The 20,870-nt window shown below is 49.0% G+C and overlaps 1 protein-coding gene across 6 annotated transcripts in view; it reads right to left on the reverse strand.

Moving 5' to 3' along the window:
- Positions 1-418: 418 nt before the first annotated feature.
- The window catches only part of SNAP47 (synaptosome associated protein 47), a 64,177-nt gene continuing 43,725 nt past the window's right edge, over positions 419-20,870 (reverse strand). For 2 of the 6 annotated variants that reach the window (XM_069729113.1, XM_069729114.1), the window contains one exon: positions 431-731. In XM_069729113.1, the coding sequence (XP_069585214.1) occupies positions 585-731 (147 nt within the window). In that variant the 3' untranslated portion in view covers positions 431-584. Of the gene's footprint in view, positions 732-20,870 lie in introns of all 6 variants that reach the window. The other 4 variants (XM_069729116.1, XM_069729115.1, XM_069729112.1 and 1 more) reach the window with 3 other exon arrangements.

A 20,870-nucleotide genomic window follows, 5' to 3' on the forward strand; every position in this document is an offset into this window, starting at 1 on the left:
TGGTGGCAGTGGTTGATGGTGACGAAAGTTGGTGGGTTGTGGTAGAGGCAATTGGAGATAGCAGTATGTGATGGTTGGTAGTGATGGCATTTGGTGGCAGCAGTGGTTGAAAGTGAGAAGATTTGATGGAAGCAGTGGTTGGTACTGACAGCAGTTGATGGTTGGTAGTGACGGCAGCGGTTGGTAGTGACAGCAGTGGTTGGTAGTGCCATCAGCATTTGATGGCGGAAGAGGTTGGCAGTGATGGCAGTTGGTGGCGGTAGCAGTTAATTGACTCCATTTGATGGCAGCAGTGATTGGTAGTCACGGTATTTGGTGGCGGCAGTGGTTGATTGATGGCAGCAGTGGTTAGTAGTGATGGCAATTGGTGGTGACAGGGGTTGGTAGTGGCGGCAGGAATTGGTGGTGGCAGCGGGTTCTGGTGCTTTTTATAATTTTGAGGACTTTATTTCTTTTTTCATTATTACATGCCATCAATCATTACAATGAGATAACTAAACATTCGGGATTCCTCAGTTCCTGACTGTCTCCTTCTGTCCCACAGAGAAGCCAGAGCCGTGACAGTGGTTCCTGGCGGCCATCTTTCACATCAGGTTCCGCATCCGGCGCGTCTGTTTGTCGATGTTAATGATTGCTCTGTCAGTGGAGCTAGTGATGTCGTCCAGCGCTTCATCCTGACGCTCCAGCTCACCATCTGCCTCCAGCGCCATGCTCTTCAGCTTCATCAGGATCTGCGGAAATAAGAGGTCGTTACTTGGGGATAGGATGACATCACACACCGGAGGGGGTATATAATGAATAATCACTGGAGGACTGCACCACATCACACACGTGGGGGAGATATGAGAGATAATCACTGGAGGACCAGACCACATCACACACCGATATAATGAATAATCACTGGAGGACTGGACCCCAGCACACATCGGGGGGCGGGGGGGATAGCAGATAATCACTGGAGGACTGGACCACATCACACCGATGGGGAATATAGAATGGTAGAGTTGGAAGGGACCTCCTGGGTCATCTGGTCCATCCCCTGCTCAGTGCAGGATTCACTAAATCATCCCAGACAGATGTCTGTCCAGCCTGTGTGTGAAGACTTCCATTTAAGTCTTCACACTCACCGCCTCTCGTGGCCGCCTGTTCAACTCATTGATCACCGTCACTGTCAAAAAGTTTTTTCTAATATCTAATCTGTGTCTCCTCCCATTCAGTTTCATCCCATTGCTTCAAGTCTTTCCTTGTTCAAATGAGGATAAAGATGATCCTTCTACACTGTGACGGCCCTGCAGATATTTGTAGACAGCTATTAAGTCTCCTCTCAGCCTTCTTTTTTGCAGCTAAACATTCCCAAATCCTGTAATCGTTCCTCATAGGACATGGTTTGCAGACCGGTCACCATTCTGGTCGCTCTTCTCTGAACTTGCTCCAATTTGTTGATGTCTTTTTTAAAATGTGCCCAAAACTGGACCCAGTATTCCAGGTGAGGTCTGACCGAGGAGGAGTAGAGGGCAATAATGACTTCACGTGATCTAGACCGTATACTCTGTTAATACATCCCAGAATTGCATTTGCCTTTTTTGCTGCTGCATCACACTGTTGACTCATGTTTATGATCTATTAGTATACCCAAGTCTTTGTTAGCAAGGTTGAAAATAGTCATGTGTCCATCCAGTTCAGCCTGTTAGAATAAATCCCCAGATCTACGTCCTTCTACAGAACCTAATAACTGTAAGATACAATATTGTTCTGCTCCAGGAAGACATCCAGGCCTCTCTTGAACCCCTCGACTGCGTTCGCCATCACCACCTCCTCAGGCAAGCAATTCCAGATTCTCACTGCCCTAACAGTAAAGAATCCTCTTCTATGTTGGTGGAAAAACCTTCTCTCCTCCAGACGCAAAGAATGCCCCCTTGTGCCCGTCACCTTCCTTGGTATAAACAGATCCTCAGCGAGATATTTGTATTGTCCCCTTATATACTTATACATGGTTATTAGATCGCCCCAGTCGTCTTTTTTCTAGACTAAATAATCCAAATTTCGCTAATCTATCTGGGTATTGTAGTTCTCCCATCCCCTTTATTAATTTTGTTGCCCTCCTTTGTACTCACTCTAGTTCCATTATATCCTTCCTGAGCATCGGGGCGCAAAACTGTACACAGTACTCCATGGGCGGTCTAACCAGGAATTTGTACAGAGGCAGTATAATGCTCTCATCACGTGTATCCAGACCTCTTTTAATGCACCCCATGATCCTGTTTGCCTTGGCAGCTGCTGCCTGGCACTGGCTGCTCCAGGTAAGTTTATCATTAACTAGGATCCCCAAGTCCTTCTCCATGCCAGATTTACCCAGTGGTTTCCCGTTCAGTGTGTAGTGGTGATATTGATTCCTTCTTCCCATGTGTATAACCTTACATTTATCATTGTTAAACCTCATCTGCCACCTTTCAGCCCAAGTTTCCAACTTATCCAGATCCATCTGTAGCAGAATACTATCTTCTCTTGTATTGACTGCTTTACATAGTTTTGTATCATCTGCAAATATTGATATTTTACTGTGTAAACCTTCTACCAGATGGTTAATAAATATGTTGAAGAGAAGAGGTCCCAACACCGACCCCTGCGGTTCCCACTGGTCACAGCGACCCAGTTAGAGAATATATAATTTATAATATACCAGTTTATACATAAAAATGTCTAAGTTGTGGTTATACTCCTAATTTCATGAGGATGTGAGGCAGTGACCAGTCTTATATGCGAGGGTCGCTATATGTCCCCCAGGATGCGCACAGAAGAGTATTGAGCCGTGGGAGTGCATTGCAGTCACAGGTATAGCTGTGACTGCAATGCAAAATAAAAGTAAGTTGGTCTTGGGCAAGCTATTTGTCCAAGGCAGATTTAGCAAAACCTGCCATGGGCTTTTATTTTTGAAACAGACTACAGGATGTAGTGGGGCAGTCCGTTTGCTTCCCAGCCGGGTTTTCCTACAGCCACAGGTTCCTTGTAAAAACCCTTGCAGCAAAGGGTGGGGTGTGTCAGTTAGGTTTTGCAAGTGTGCAGAGCAGAAGGCTATGCAGAGCTCCACCTGTGTGAAGCAACACGGAGCCTAAGCGGAGCCAAGAGGCCTGGCACCCTCAGCAAACACGGCGGTGCAGTCGCCCATGGTAACCTGTCTCTGTTACGTACTGTCTTTGTCTCCCGGCTGCGATCCGCAGGATCCTATTTACTTTCTGGTTGTGAGTACGCTGATAATCATTAAAAGAGACTTTATTTTTAACTTTCCTGGGTCACTGCCTAGTCTGTCATGCTACACCAACCCTGCTGCACTACAGGGACAAAGGGTAAGAGGTGAATCATCTAGGTAGGAGATTGAACTGAACCAGGCAAATTCCAGATGAGGGGTGCTACCATCTTTCTGTGTCTCAGAGTTTGAAAGTTGAGAGAGGCCACGAGAATTGGCTAGAGATAGAAGCTGGGATGCAGTTGGGGAGGTGGACCTGATGAAGTCTCCCAGGATAAGGGCTGTCAATTCTAATGACATGAAGTGTGGCTGCAACGCATAAAAGTGGTCAAGGAAGTGGGTGGGTGAGCCTGGCGGCCAGTATATGACTGCTACTCTGAGGCAGAGGGGATGGAACACCCTGATGGTGTGAACCTCAAAAGAAGAATGGCGTCCAATTGGCCTACATTCATTTATTGGGTTACAAACAGGATTGTAGTTGGCAGCGAGGAGTGTAGGGTTATCGTGGAGTTAGCAGTGATCGTACAGAGGGATATACACATATTCCATGTGTTGTAATCTGGACATGGATAAGCCGTACGATCACTATTACTTTTCTGAGAACTAATGATTGTGAACAGCCTGCGGCCTCCCCGGATGATCGTCGCCCAATCGTGTCATTGTCTGGATGATGGGGGCCAGCTGGGAGCTATTCACTACTAAGATCACAGCGCTTGTTTCTGTAGGACTCCCGGCCTGTGACCTCTGTGATTATTGCATGGCCACTCCAATATGTTGACCACGGAAATGCAGCATTTCCGCCTTATGGATAGACGGTTTCCGAAAGCTGATGGCCGTCACAGTCCCCCAGTACCAGTTGCCCAGTCACCATTACTTCTCTAAGAAATATGTGCTTGCGCTACAGCAACAAGTCGCAGACAACATCACCTGTTCCCTGAAAAATTCTATGTCTGCCAGGGGGTATTTCACCACAGTCACCTGGACGAGAAAACATGGACAGGGAAGTTACAGCTAGACACTGGGTGACTCTGGTGGCTGTGGGAGCAGTCGGGGAAGGGACTGCTCCACAAGTCATGCAATCCCTAAGGCTTGTAGGGTGCTTGGGGATGGAGAAATAAACCACTTCACACCATAAGATGGATAACTAAACTACTAGACAACAGGGGTTGGAGAACTAAACTACTAAACACCTAGTTTTGGAGAACTAAACTAGTACACACCAGGGGATGGAGAACTAAAGCAGTAGACACCAAGGTGTTACTAGACAGCAAATCTTGGAATCCCCAAGGCTTGCAGGACAAGCCTCTGTATCTAACCCTTACTCCACTGTTTCTGCCTTCTCCACCGGCGCGCTCAACCTCTTCCTTTAATCTGACACGCTTTGCAACAATGCAGATAGAATCTCCACCACCTCCGTACTTTGCAGCCAGGGCTCACCACAATCTGGCAGTGTTTAAATTGATATCCTTTGGAGATCGCACTCATACAGCTGAAGAGTTGTGGACAGCTCTGCAGGCCAAGTTTGAGCACTGGCTGTCTCCACTGAACCTGCAGTCAGTGAAGGCCATGTGCGATAAAGGTGCAAACCTGGTGGTGGCCCTACGCCAGGGAAACCTCACACACACACGTGCCCTACATTGCTCACGTCCTCAGCCTGGTGGTACAGCAATTTCTACGCTACTATCCCAGCCAGGATGTGCTGCTACAGAAAGCCCAGCCCCTGTGTGCTCATTTCTGGTGTCTACACCACTCATGGTCATCGACTTACATTGCTGCAGAGGTTTTTCGAGCTACCGGCTATCTGGTTGATATGTGCTGTGCCGACACTGTGGAATTACACTCTGCATATGTTGTAGTGACCGTGGCAGCAGCGCCAAGCCCTGGTGCACTATGGCCAACGCAGTCCGTACATGTAATAAATCACGCTTGCGGACTGGACACAGATTAAAGACCTCTACACCCTTTTGGACAGTTTCGAAAAGGCTAATAAGATGGTTAGCGCTGACGCTGCCATCATCAGCATCACTATTCCAGTCATCTACATGCTGGAGCACACTTTGAGTAGCCAGCGGGAGAACATGGTGGTCGCAGAGGTAGAGGATGAAGCAGAGGAGGATGCGGAAGTGATAACAATACCGCTAAGTTTTGGATTGTCATCGCAGAGGCGGGTGTCAAGGGAGGGTGGATTATAGCGATCGAGGGGGGCTCAAGGTACCAGAAATTATTAGTAAAGGTGCAGGAGCCGAGGAAGAAATGGAGGAGGACGAGGAGCAAGAGGTAATGGACGCACAACAGGAAGGAGATGAAGAGGATAGTGATCCCCTCTCTGTTGGCGGGAGAGGACGGAGGAAGCAACCTTGAGTGTTACCCCACCACCAATACACCATGGACTTGTACCTCATGGAAACGGTCGACACATGAGCACCTTCTTGCTGCACTATCTGCAACAGGACTGTTGGCCGTATTGTTAGAATTAGAAATACTGCTGACTACTGGGTTCCCACTCTGTTAGATACGCGATACAAGAGTAAATTTAGCCAGATGCACCAGCAGAACGGATTACAAGTCTGACACGTAATGATCGACTGGAGAGGATGGTGCAGGAGTATCTGGAGCTCAATATCAATACCATCGGGGGGGTTGGACCCTTTGCATTTTGGTCTTCAAAAATGGTTGAGTGGCCTGAGCTTGCCTGTCATGCCTTAAAGCTTTGGTCATGCTCGGCAGCCAGCGTTCTCTCAGAATGTGTCTTCAGCACTGCTGGTGGTGTCCTGATGGATAAATGTATACGGCTGTCCACTGAAAGTGTAGACCGCCTAACTTTCATCAACATGTACAAGTCATGGATCTCCAATCACTTTTGCACCCCAATCGCAGACTTGGCAGAATAGGTGATGATGTAGTCTTTAGTGTGATGCATTGATCTCGAGTTATTGCAGTCTGTGCCGCCTTTCATTTTTATGAAATATGGAGGCCCAGCTGTTATCTGTACGTGGCAGCCGAGCAGTCACCTGTATGTGGAGGCCCAGCTGCTACCTTACATGGAGGCTCAGAGGTCACCTGTACGTGGAGGCCCAGCGGTCACCTATACGTGGAGGTTCAGTTGCTACCTGTACGTGAAGGCCCAGCGGTCACCTGTACGTGGAGGCCCAGCTGTTACCTGTACGTGGAGTCCCAGCGGCCACCTGTACGTGGAGGCCCAGCGGCCACCTGTACGTGGAGGCCCAGCGGTCACCTGTACGTGGAGGCCCAGCTGTTACCTGTACGTGGAGTCCCAGCGGTCACCTGTACGTGGAGGCCCAGCGGCCACCTGTACGTGGAGGCCCAGCGGTCACCTGTACGTGGAGGCCCAGCTGTCACCAGTATGTGAAGGCACAGTGGTCACCTGTACGTGGAGGCCAAGCGGTCACCTGTACGTGGAGGCCCAGCGGTCACCTGTACGTGGAGGCCCAGCTGTCACCAGTATGTGAAGGCACAGTGGTCACCTGTACGTGGAGGCCCAGCGGTCACCTGTACGTCGAGGCCCAGCTGTTACCTGTACGTGGAGGCCCAGCGGTCACCAGTATGTGAAGGCCCAGCGGTCACCTGTACGTGGAGGCCCAACAGTCACCTGTACGTCGAGGCCCAGCTGTTACCTGTACGTGGAGGCCCAGCGGTCACCAGTATGTGAAGGCCCAGCGGTCACCTGTACGTGGAGGCCCAACAGTCACCTGTACGTCGAGGCCCAGCTGTTACCTGTACTTGGAGGCCCAGCAGTCACCTGTACGTCGAGGCCCAGCTAATACCTGTACGTGGAGGCCCAGCGGTCACCAGTATGTGAAGGCCCAGCGGTCACCTGTACGTGGAGGCCCAACGGTCACCTGTACGTCGAGGCCCAGCTGTTACCTGTACGTGGAGGCCCAGCGGTCACCAGTATGTGAAGGCCCAGCGGTCACCAGTATGTGAAGGCCCAGCGGTCACCTGTACGTGGAGGCCCAGCTGTTACCTGTAAGTGGAGGCTCAGCGGTCACCTGCAGCGGCCTCAGATGAGAACAGGTATCATTCAGATAAGAGGCGGCAGCGGAGGGCGACGCTTATCTCTCCACATCTCAAGGGCGGCCTTGGCTTCACTTTGCACCTTTTCTATGGTGATTTACGATGTGACAGATTAGCGGCAGCGCTTTCATCATCTCTGGATCCTGCGTCTGATCAACGCCGGCGGCGGAGGCACAAACTGGGAAAGATAAGATTGTGCTCAATTTATAATGTTCGAGAAAAGATGAAAGCGAGAGCAGAGAAAATGGGAGCCGGCAGAGAGAACGGCCGTCACTGCCAGCAGAGTTATTGCTTCCATCACTGACAGCAGAGTTATTGCTTCCATCACTGTCTGCAGAGTTATTGCTTCCATAACTGACAGCAGAGTTATTGCTTCCATCACTGACAGCAGAGTTATTGCTTCCATCACTGCCAGCAGAGTTATTGCTTCCATCACTGCCTGCAGAGTTATTGCTTCCATCACTGCCTGCAGAGTTATTGCTTCCATCACTGACAGCAGAGTTATTGCTTCCATCACTGCCAGCAGAGTTATTGCTTCCATCACTGCCTGCAGAGTTATTGCTTCCATCACTGACAGCAGAGTTATTGCTTCCATCACTGCCAGCAGAGTTATTGCTTCCATCACTGACAGCAGAGTTATTGCTTCCATCACTGACAGCAGAGTTATTGCTTCCATCACTGACAGCAGAGTTATTGCTTCCATCACTGCCAGCAGAGGTATTGCTTCCATCACTGACAGCAGAGTTATTGCTTCCATCACTGACAGCAGAGGTATTGCTTCCATCACTGACAGCAGAGTTATTGCTTCCATCACTGCCAGCAGAGTTATTGCTTCCATCACTGCCAGCAGAGTTATTGCTTCCATCACTGCCTGCAGAGTTATTGCTTCCATCACTGCCAGCAGAGTTATTGCTTCCATCACTGCCAGCAGAGTTATTGCTTCCATCACTGCCAGCAGTTATTGCTTCCATCACTGCCAGCAGAGTTATTGCTTCCATCACTGACAGCAGAGTTATTGCTTCCATCACTGCCTGCAGAGTTATTGCTTCCATCACTGCCAGCAGAGTTATTGCTTCCATCACTGCCAGCAGAGTTATTGCTTCCATCACTGCCAGCAGAGTTATTGCTTCCATCACTGCCTGCAGAGTTATTGCTTCCATCACTGACAGCAGAGTTATTGCTTCCATCACTAACAGCAGAGTTATTGCTTCCATCACTGACAGCAGAGTTATTGCTTCCATCACTGCCAGCAGAGTTATTGTTTCCATCACTGACAGCAGAGTTATTGCTTCCATCACTGCCAGCAGAGTTATTGCTTCCATCACTGCCAGCAGAGTTATTGCTTCCATCACTGCCTGCAGAGTTATTGCTTCCATCACTGCCAGCAGAGTTATTGCTTCCATCACTGCCAGCAGAGTTATTGCTTCCATCACTGCCTGCAGAGTTATTGCTTCCATCACTGACAGCAGAGTTATTGCTTCCATCACTGCCAGCAGAGTTATTGCTTCCATCACTGACAGCAGAGTTATTGCTTCCATCACTGACAGCAGAGATATTGCTTCCATCACTGCCAGCAGAGTTATTGCTTCCATCACTGACAGCAGAGTTATTGCTTCCATCACTGACAGCAGAGTTATTGCTTCCATCACTGCCAGCAGAGTTATTGCTTCCATCACTGCCAGCAGAGTTATTGCTTCCATCACTGACAGCAGAGTTATTGCTTCCATCACTGACAGCAGAGTTATTGCTTCCATCACTGCCAGCAGTTATTGCTTCCATCACTGACAGCAGAGTTATTGCTTCCATCACTGACAGCAGAGTTATTGCTTCCATCACTGCCAGCAGAGTTATTGCTTCCATCACTGACAGCAGAGTTATTGCTTCCATCACTGCCAGCAGAGTTATTGCTTCCATCACTGACAGCAGAGTTATTGCTTCCATCACTGACAGCAGAGTTATTGCTTCCATCACTGACAGCAGAGTTATTGCTTCCATCACTGCCAGCAGAGTTATTGCTTCCATCACTGACAGCAGAGTTATTGCTTCCATCACTGACAGCAGAGTTATTGCTTCCATCACTGACAGCAGAGTTATTGCTTCCATCACTGACAGCAGAGTTATTGCTTCCATCACTGCCAGCAGAGTTATTGCTTCCATCACTGCCAGCAGAGTTATTGCTTCCATCACTGACAGCAGAGTTATTGCTTCCATCACTGCCAGCAGAGTTATTGCTTCCATCACTGCCAGCAGAGTTATTGCTTCCATCACTGCCAGCAGAGTTATTGCTTCCATCACTGCCTGCAGAGTTATTGCTTCCATCACTGCCTGCAGAGTTATTGCTTCCATCACTGACAGCAGAGTTATTGCTTCCATCACTGCCAGCAGAGTTATTGCTTCCATCACTGCCAGTAGAGTTATTGCTTCCATCACTGCCAGCAGAGTTATTGCTTCCATCACTGACAGCCAGCAGAGTTATTGCTTCCATCACTGCCAGCAGAGTTATTGCTTCCATCACTGACAGCAGAGATATTGCTTCCATCACTGCCAGCAGAGTTATTGCTTCCATCACTGACAGCAGAGTTATTGCTTCCATCACTGCCAGCAGAGTTATTGCTTCCATCACTGACAGCAGAGTTATTGCTTCCATCACTGCCAGCAGAGTTATTGCTTCCATCACTGACAGCAGAGTTATTGCTTCCATCACTGCCTGCAGAGTTATTGCTTCCATCACTGCCAGCAGAGTTATTGCTTCCATCACTGACAGCAGAGTTATTGCTTCCATCACTGCCAGCAGAGTTATTGCTTCCATCACTGACAGCAGAGTTATTGCTTCCATCACTGCCAGCAGAGTTATTGCTTCCATCACTGACAGCAGAGTTATTGCTTCCATCACTGCCTGCAGAGTTATTGCTTCCATCACTGCCAGCAGAGTTATTGCTTCCATCACTGCCAGCAGAGTTATTGTTTCCATCACTGCCAGCAGAGGTATTGCTTCCATCACTGACAGCAGAGTTATTGCTTCCATCACTGCCAGCAGAGTTATTGCTTCCATCACTGACAGCAGAGTTATTGCTTCCATCACTGCCAGCAGAGTTATTGCTTCCATCACTGCCAGCAGAGTTATTGCTTCCATCACTGACAGCAGAGTTATTGCTTCCATCACTGACAGCAGAGTTATTGCTTCCATCACTGACAGCAGAGTTATTGCTTCCATCACTGCCAGCAGAGTTATTGCTTCCATCACTGCCAGCAGAGTTATTGCTTCCATCACTGACAGCAGAGTTATTGCTTCCATCACTGCCAGCAGAGTTATTGCTTCCATCACTGCCAGCAGAGTTATTGCTTCCATCACTGCCAGCAGAGTTATTGCTTCCATCACTGCCTGCAGAGTTATTGCTTCCATCACTGCCTGCAGAGTTATTGCTTCCATCACTGACAGCAGAGTTATTGCTTCCATCACTGCCAGCAGAGTTATTGCTTCCATCACTGCCAGTAGAGTTATTGCTTCCATCACTGCCAGCAGAGTTATTGCTTCCATCACTGACAGCCAGCAGAGTTATTGCTTCCATCACTGCCAGCAGAGTTATTGCTTCCATCACTGACAGCAGAGATATTGCTTCCATCACTGCCAGCAGAGTTATTGCTTCCATCACTGACAGCAGAGTTATTGCTTCCATCACTGCCAGCAGAGTTATTGCTTCCATCACTGACAGCAGAGTTATTGCTTCCATCACTGCCAGCAGAGTTATTGCTTCCATCACTGACAGCAGAGTTATTGCTTCCATCACTGCCTGCAGAGTTATTGCTTCCATCACTGCCAGCAGAGTTATTGCTTCCATCACTGACAGCAGAGTTATTGCTTCCATCACTGCCAGCAGAGTTATTGCTTCCATCACTGACAGCAGAGTTATTGCTTCCATCACTGCCAGCAGAGTTATTGCTTCCATCACTGACAGCAGAGTTATTGCTTCCATCACTGCCTGCAGAGTTATTGCTTCCATCACTGCCAGCAGAGTTATTGCTTCCATCACTGCCAGCAGAGTTATTGTTTCCATCACTGCCAGCAGAGGTATTGCTTCCATCACTGACAGCAGAGTTATTGCTTCCATCACTGCCAGCAGAGTTATTGCTTCCATCACTGACAGCAGAGTTATTGCTTCCATCACTGCCAGCAGAGTTATTGCTTCCATCACTGACAGCAGAGTTATTGCTTCCATCACTGACAGCAGAGTTATTGCTTCCATCACTGACAGCAGAGTTATTGCTTCCATCACTGACAGCAGAGTTATTGCTTCCATCACTGCCAGCAGAGTTATTGCTTCCATCACTGACAGCAGAGTTATTGCTTCCATCACTGACAGCAGAGTTATTGCTTCCATCACTGACAGCAGAGTTATTGCTTCCATCACTGACAGCAGAGTTATTGCTTCCATCACTGCCAGCAGAGTTATTGCTTCCATCACTGACAGCAGAGTTATTGCTTCCATCACTGCCAGCAGAGTTATTGCTTCCATCACTGACAGCAGAGTTATTGCTTCCATCACTGACAGCAGAGTTATTGCTTCCATCACTGACAGCAGAGTTATTGCTTCCATCACTGCCAGTAGAGTTATTGCTTCCATCACTGACAGCAGAGTTATTGCTTCCATCACTGCCAGCAGAGTTATTGCTTCCATCACTGCCAGCAGAGTTATTGCTTCCATCACTGACAGCAGAGTTATTGCTTCCATCACTGCCAGCAGTTATTGCTTCCATCACTGCCAGCAGAGTTATTGCTTCCATCACTGACAGCAGAGTTATTGCTTCCATCACTGACAGCAGAGTTATTGCTTCCATCACTGACAGCAGAGTTATTGCTTCCATCACTGCCAGCAGAGTTATTGCTTCCATCACTGCCTGCAGAGTTATTGCTTCCATCACTGCCAGCAGAGTTATTGCTTCCATCACTGCCAGCAGAGTTATTGCTTCCATCACTGCCAGCAGAGTTATTGCTTCCATCACTGCCAGCAGAGTTATTGCTTCCATCACTGCCAGCAGAGTTATTGCTTCCATCACTGCCTGCAGAGTTATTGCTTCCATCACTGACAGCAGAGTTATTGCTTCCATCACTGACAGCAGAGTTATTGCTTCCATCACTGCCAGCAGAGTTATTGCTTCCATCACTGCCTGCAGAGTTATTGCTTCCATCACTGACAGCAGAGTTATTGCTTCCATCACTGCCAGCAGAGTTATTGCTTCCATCACTGCCAGCAGTTATTGCTTCCATCACTGACAGCAGAGTTATTGCTTCCATCACTGCCAGCAGAGTTATTGCTTCCATCACTGCCAGCAGAGTTATTGCTTCCATCACTGCCAGCAGAGTTATTGCTTCCATCACTGACAGCAGAGTTATTGCTTCCATCACTGCCAGCAGAGTTATTGCTTCCATCACTGCCAGCAGAGTTATTGCTTCCATCACTGCCAGCAGAGTTATTGCTTCCATCACTGCCTGCAGAGTTATTGCTTCCATCACTGACAGCAGAGTTATTGCTTCCATCACTGCCAGCAGAGTTATTGCTTCCATCACTGACAGCAGAGTTATTGCTTCTATCACTGACAGCAGAGTTATTGCTTCCATCACTGACAGCAGAGTTATTGCTTCCATCACTGACAGCAGAGTTATTGCTTCCATCACTGACAGCAGAGTTATTGCTTCCATCACTGACAGCAGAGTTATTGCTTCCATCACTGCCAGCAGAGTTACTGCTTCCATCACTGCCTGCAGAGTTATTGCTTCCATCACTGCCAGCAGAGTTATTGCTTCTATCACTGCCAGCAGAGTTATTGCTTCCATCACTGCCTGCAGAGTTATTGCTTCCATCACTGACAGCAGAGTTATTGCTTCCATCACTGCCAGCAGAGTTATTGCTTCCATCACTGCCTGCAGAGTTATTGCTTCCATCACTGCCAGCAGAGTTATTGCTTCCATCACTGACAGCAGAGTTATTGCTTCCATCACTGACAGCAGAGTTATTGCTTCCATCACTGCCAGCAGAGTTATTGCTTCCATCACTGACAGCAGAGTTATTGCTTCTATCACTGACAGCAGAGTTATTGTTTCCATCACTGCCAGCAGAGTTATTGCTTCTATCACTGACAGCAGAGTTATTGTTTCCATCACTGCCAGCAGAGTTATTGCTTCCATCACTGACAGCAGAGTTATTGTTTCCATCACTGCCAGCAGAGTTATTGCTTCCATCACTGACAGCAGAGTTATTGCTTCCATCACTGACAGCAGAGTTATTGCTTCCATCACTGACAGCAGAGTTATTGCTTCCATCACTGACAGCAGAGTTATTGCTTCCATCACTGCCTGCAGAGTTATTGCTTCCATCACTGCCAGCAGAGTTATTGTTTCCATCACTGCCAGCAGAGTTATTGCTTCTATCACTGACAGCAGAGTTATTGCTTCCATCACTGCCAGCAGAGTTATTGCTTCCATCACTGACAGCAGAGTTATTGCTTCCATCACTGCCAGCAGAGTTATTGCTTCCATCACTGCCAGCAGAGTTATTGCTTCCATCACTGACAGCAGAGTTATTGCTTCCATCACTGACAGCAGAGTTATTGCTTCCATCACTGCCAGCAGAGTTATTGCTTCTATCACTGACAGCAGAGTTATTGCTTCCATCACTGACAGCAGAGTTATTGTTTCCATCACTGCCAGCAGAGTTATTGTTTCCATCACTGCCAGCAGAGTTATTGCTTCCATCACTGCCAGCAGAGTTATTGCTTCCATCACTGACAGCAGAGTTATTGCTTCTATCACTGACAGCAGAGTTATTGCTTCCATCACTGACAGCAGAGTTATTGCTTCCATCACTGCCAGCAGAGTTATTGCTTCCATCACTGACAGCAGAGTTATTGCTTCCATCACTGACAGCAGAGTTATTGCTTCCATCACTGACAGCAGAGTTATTGCTTCCATCACTGACAGCAGAGTTATTGCTTCCATCACTGCCAGCAGAGTTATTGCTTCCATCACTGACAGCAGAGTTATTGCTTCTATCACTGACAGCAGAGTTATTGCTTCCATCACTGACAGCAGAGTTATTGCTTCCATCACTGCCAGCAGAGTTATTGCTTCCATCACTGACAGCAGAGTTATTGCTTCCATCACTGACAGCAGAGTTATTGCTTCCATCACTGCCAGCAGAGTTATTGCTTCCATCACTGACAGCAGAGTTATTGCTTCTATCACTGACAGCAGAGTTATTGCTTCCATCACTGACAGCAGAGTTATTGCTTCCATCACTGCCAGCAGAGTTATTGCTTCCATCACTGACAGCAGAGTTATTGCTTCCATCACTGACAGCAGAGTTATTGCTTCCATCACTGACAGCCAGCAGAGGACGGCAGTACAATACATTACCCAATGATGCGGCTTCTGTACCGGACGTTCCCTGTATAATACCCAGTACATCAGTAAGTTATGGGGGCCGCGAAGGGCGACACGGTGGAGAACATCTGCCAGAAACAAACACACGAGCAGCAAGCAGAGGAGGAATTCTGGGCCGGGCGTCTCGTCAAACCTCTAGGAAACGGGCAGCGAGCTATTTCTGTATCCAAAATGATGACAGGTTTTGTGGCTGAAAAAAGTACCGCAGCGAGAGGTAACCACAGCGGGATGTCAGCACAAACAACAGAACAAGCGGGGGCACAGCGCCCACCACTAATACACCAAACCAACCGCTCAGCACATACAGCAGGATAAGCGGGGGCACAGCGCCCACCACTAATACACCAAACCAACCGCTCAGCACATACAGCACAACGTGCGGAGGCACAGCGCCCACCACTAATACACCAAACCAACCGCTCAGCACATACAGCACAACGTGCGGAGGCACAGCGCCCACCACTAATACACCAAACCAACCGCTCAGCACATACAGCACGACGTGCGGAGGCACAGCGCCCACCACTAATACACCAAACCAACCGCTCAGCACATACAGCACGACGTGCGGAGGCACAGCGCCCACCACTAATACACCAAACCAACCACTCAGCACATACAGCACGACGTGCGGGGGCACAGCGCCCACCACTAATACACCAAACCAACCACTCAGCACATACAGCACGACGTGCGGGGGCACAGCGCCCACCACTAATACACCAAACCAACCGCTCAGCACATACAGCACGACGTGCGGAGGCACAGCGCCTACCACTAATACACCAAACCAACCGCTCAGCACATACAGCAGGATAAGCGGGGGCACAGCGTCCACCACTAATACACCAAACCAACTGCTCAGCACATACAGCAGGATAAGCGGGGGCACAGCGTCCACCACTAATACACCAAACCAACCACTCAGCACATATAGCACGACATGCGGAGGCACAGCGCCCACCACTAATACACCAAACCAACCGCTCAGCACATACAGCACGACGTGCGGAGGCACAGCACCCACCACTAATACACCAAACCAACCACTCAGCACATATAGCACGACATGCGGAGGCACAGCGCCCACCACTAATACACCAAACCAACCGCTCAGCACATACAGCACGACGTGCGGAGGCACAGCGCCCACCACTAATACACCAAACCAACCGCTCAGCACATACAGCAGGATAAGCGGGGGCACAGCGTCCACCACTAATACACCAAACCAACCGCTCAGCACATATAGCACGACATGCGGAGGCACAGCGCCCACCACTAATACACCAAACCAACCGCTCAGCACATACAGCAGGATAAGCGGGGGCACAGCGTCCACCACTAATACACCAAACCAACCGCTCAGCACATATAGCACGACATGCGGAGGCACAGCACCCACCACTAATACACCAAACCAACCACTCAGCACATACTGCACGACGTGCGGAGGCACAGCGCCCACCACTAATACACCAAACCAACCGCTCAGCACATACAGCACGACATGCGGAGGCACAGCGCCCACCACTAATACACCAAACCAACCGCTCAGCACATACAGCACGACGTGCGGGGGCACAGCGCCCACCACTAATACACCAAACCAACCACTCAGCACATACAGCACGACATGCGGAGGCACAGCGCCCACCACTAATACACCAAACCAACCGCTCAGCACATACAGCACGACATGCGGAGGCACAGCGCCCACCACTAATACACCAAACCAACCGCTCAGCACATACAGCAGGATAAGCGGGGGCACAGCGTCCACCACTAATACACCAAACCAACCGCTCAGCACATACAGCAGGATAAGCGGGGGCACAGCGTCCACCACTAATACACCAAACCAACCGCTCAGCACATATAGCACGACATGCGGAGGCACAGCACCCACCACTAATACACCAAACCAACCACTCAGCACATACTGCACGACGTGCGGAGGCACAGCGCCCACCACTAATACACCAAACCAACCGCTCAGCACATACAGCACGACATGCGGAGGCACAGCGCCCACCACTAATACACCAAACCAACCACTCAGCACATACAGCACGACGTGCGGAGGCACAGCGCCCACCAATAATACACCAAACCAATCACTCAGCACATACAGCAGGATAAGCGGGGGCACAGCGCCCACCACTAATACACCAAACCAACCGCTCAGCACATACAGCACGACATGCGGAGGCACAGCACCCACCACTAATACACCAAATCAACCGCTCAGCACATACAGCACGACATGCGGAGGCACAGCACCCACCACTAATACACCAAACCAACCGCTCAGCACATACAGCAGGATAAGCGGGGGCACAGCGCCCACCACTAATACACCAAACCAACCGCTCAGCACATACAGCACAACGTGCGGAGGCACAGCGCCCACCACTAATACACCAAACAACCGCTCAGCACATACAGCACGACGTGCGGAGGCACAGCGCCCACCACTAATACACCAAACCAACCGCTCAGCACATACAGCAGGATAAGCGGGGGCACAGCGCCCACCACTAATACAGTAAACCAACCGCTCAGCACATACAGCACGACGTGCGGAGGCACAGCGCCCACCACTAATACACCAAACCAACCGCTCAGCACATACAGCACGACGTGCGGGGGCACAGCGCCCACCACTAATACACCAAATCAACCGCTCAGCACATACAGCACAACGTGCGGAGGCACAGCGCCCACCACTAATACACCAAACCAACCACTCAGCACATACAGCACGACGTGCGGAGGCACAGCGCCCACCACTAATACACCAAACCAACCACTCAGCACATACAGCACTGTCATGATCCCAATGGCAGGGGATCACTAAAGGACAAGCACAGATACAAACAAGCTCTAGGGCGATGGAACCTGAGCTGACCGCGACCCTGAACCTAACACACAAATAAAAGTAGCCGGGGAACGTGCCTACGATGATCCTAGACGTCTCGCTCCAGCCGAAGATTGATAACCGGCGAGGAAATGCCAGCAAAGCCAGGTTAAATAGGAAACTCCCATATCCTGATGGAACAGGTGGAACCCAGAGACCCAGGAAAGACAAGTCACCCAGTACCATCAGTAACCACCAGAGGGAGCCCAAAAACAGAACTCACAACAGTACCCCCCCCTTGAGGAGGGGTCACCGAACCCTCACGAGAACCACCAGGGCGACCAGGATGAGCCCTATGAAAAGCGCGAACCAAATCATCAGCATGAACATCCGAGGCAACCACCCAAGAATTATCCTCCTGACCATAACCCTTCCACTTGACCAAATACTGGAGTTTCCGTCTGGAAACACGAGAATCCAAGATCTTCTCCACAACATACTCCAATTCTCCCTCCACCAGCACTGGAACAGGAGGCTCAAGCGAAGGAATAACAGGTACCTCATACTTCCGCAACAACGACCGATGGAACACATTATGAATAGCAAACGATGCCGGGAGATCCAAACGAAACGACACAGGGTTAAGAATTTCTAAGATCCTATAGGGACCGATGAACCGAGGCTTGAACTTAGGAGAAGAGACCTTCATAGGAACAAAACGAGAAGACAACCACACCAAGTCCCCAACAAGAAGTCGAGGACCCACGCGGCGACGGCGATTAGCAAACTGCTGAGCCTTCTCCTGGGACAACTTCAAATTGGCCACCACATGACTCCAAATCCGATGCAACCTATCCACCACCATGTCCACTCCAGGACAATCAGAAGGTTCCACCTGACCAGAGGAAAAACGAGGATGAAACCCCGAATTACAAAAGAAAGGAGAAACCAAGGTAGCAGAACTAGCCCGATTATTAAGGGCAAATTCGGCCAGCGGCAAAAAGGTAACCCAGTCATCCTGATCAGCAGAAACAAAACACCTTAAATAAGTTTCCAAGGTCTGATTAGTTCGTTCAGTCTGGCCATTCGTCTGAGGATGGAATGCAGACGAAAAGGACAAATCAATGCCCATCTTAGCACAGAACGTCCGCCAAAATCTAGACACAAACTGGGATCCCCTGTCAGAAACGATGTTCTCAGGAATCCCATGCAAACGAACCACATTCTGAAAAAACAGAGGGACCAACTCAGAGGAGGAAGGTAACTTAGGCAAGGGTACCAGATGAACCATTTTAGAAAAGCGATCACACACAACCCAGATGACGGACATTTTTTGAGAGACAGGGAGATCCGAAATAAAGTCCATGGAAATGTGCGTCCAAGGCCTCTTCGGGATAGGCAAAGGTGACAACAATCCACTGGCCCGAGAACAGCAAGGCTTAGCCCGAGCACAAACCTCACAAGACTGCACAAAAGAACGCACATCCCTCGACAAGGAAGGCCACCAAAAAGACCTGGCCACCAAGTCTCTAGTACAAAATATTCCAGGATGACCTGCCAACGCAGAAGAATGGACCTCGGAGATGACTCTACTGGTCCAATTATCCGGAACAAACAGTCTCTCAGGCGGACAACGATCAGGTTTACCCGCCTGAAACTCCTGCAAAGCACGTCGCAAGTCTGGGGAGACAGCAGACAAAATCACCCCATCCCTAAGGATACCAGAGGGCTCAGAATTTCCAAGGGAGTCAGGCACAAAACTCCTAGAAAGAGCATCCGCCTTCACATTCTTTGAACCTGGCAGGTATGAAACCACAAAATTGAAACGAGAGAAAAACAGTGACCAACGCGCCTGTCTAGGATTCAGACGCCTGGCAGACTCAAGGTAAATCAAATTTTTGTGATCAGTCAAGACCACCACACGATGTCTAGCACCCTCTAGCCAATGACGCCACTCCTCAAATGCCCACTTCATGGCCAAAAGTTCCCGATTACCAACATCATAATTCCGCTCAGCCGGCGAAAACTTTCTAGAAAAAAACGCGCATGGCTTCATCACTGAGCCATCGGAGCTTCTCTGCGACAAAACCGCCCCCGCTCCAATCTCGGAAGCATCAACCTCAACCTGAAAAGGGAGCGAAACATCTGGCTGACGCAACACAGGAGCAGAAGAAAACCGGCGCTTAAGTTCCTGAAAGGCCTCCACAGCCGCAGGAGACCAATTAGCAACATCAGCACCCTTCTTAGTCAAATCCGTCAAAGGCTTAACAACACTGGAAAAATTAGTTATAAAACGACGATAGAAATTAGCAAAGCCCAAGAACTTCTGTAGACTCTTAAGAGATGTAGGCTGCGTCCAGTCACAAATAGCCTGAACCTTGACGGGATCCATCTCAATAGTAGAAGGGGAAAAAATATACCCCAAGAAAGAAATCTTCTGGACTCCAAAGAGACACTTTGAGCCTTTTACAAACAAGGAATTGGCCCACAGGACCTGAAACACCTTCCTGACCTGCTGAACATGGGACTCCCAGTCATCAGAAAAAACCAAAACATCATCCAAATACACAATCATAAATTTATCCAGATATTCACGGAAAATATCGTGCATAAAGGACTGGAAGACTGAAGGAGCATTAGAAAGTCCGAAAGGCATTACCAAATACTCAAAATGGCCCTCAGGCGTATTAAATGCGGTTTTCCACTCATCACCTTGCTTTATTCGTATAAGATTATACGCACCCCGAAGATCAATCTTAGTGAACCATTTAGCCCCCTTAATGCGAGCAAACAAATCAGTCAACAATGGCAAAGGATACTGATATTTTACGGTAATCTTATTCAAAAGACGATAATCTATACAAGGCCTCAAGGAACCATCTTTTTTGGCCACGAAAAAAAAACCTGCTCCCAAAGGGGACAAAGATGGACGGATATGTCCCTTTTCCAAGGACTCCTTAACATAATCCCGCATAGCAGTATGCTCTGGCACTGACAGATTGAACAAACGACCTTTAGGAAATTTACTGCCTGGAATTAAATTTATAGCACAATCGCAATCCCTGTGAGGAGGAAGCGAACTGAGCTTAGGCTCCTCAAAAACATCCCGATAGTCAGACAAAAACACAGGAATCTCAGAAGGAGTAGATGAAGCGATAGAAATCGGAGGTGCATCATCATGAACCCCCTGACAACCCCAGCTTAACACAGACATCGATTTCCAGTCAAGGACTGGATTATGAGTTTGTAACCATGGCAGACCAAGTACTAGAACATCATGCAAATTATACAGT

The sequence above is a fragment of the Ranitomeya imitator genome, chromosome 6 (assembly GCF_032444005.1).
Source record: "Ranitomeya imitator isolate aRanImi1 chromosome 6, aRanImi1.pri, whole genome shotgun sequence".
NCBI classification, from domain to species: domain Eukaryota; kingdom Metazoa; phylum Chordata; class Amphibia; order Anura; family Dendrobatidae; genus Ranitomeya; species Ranitomeya imitator.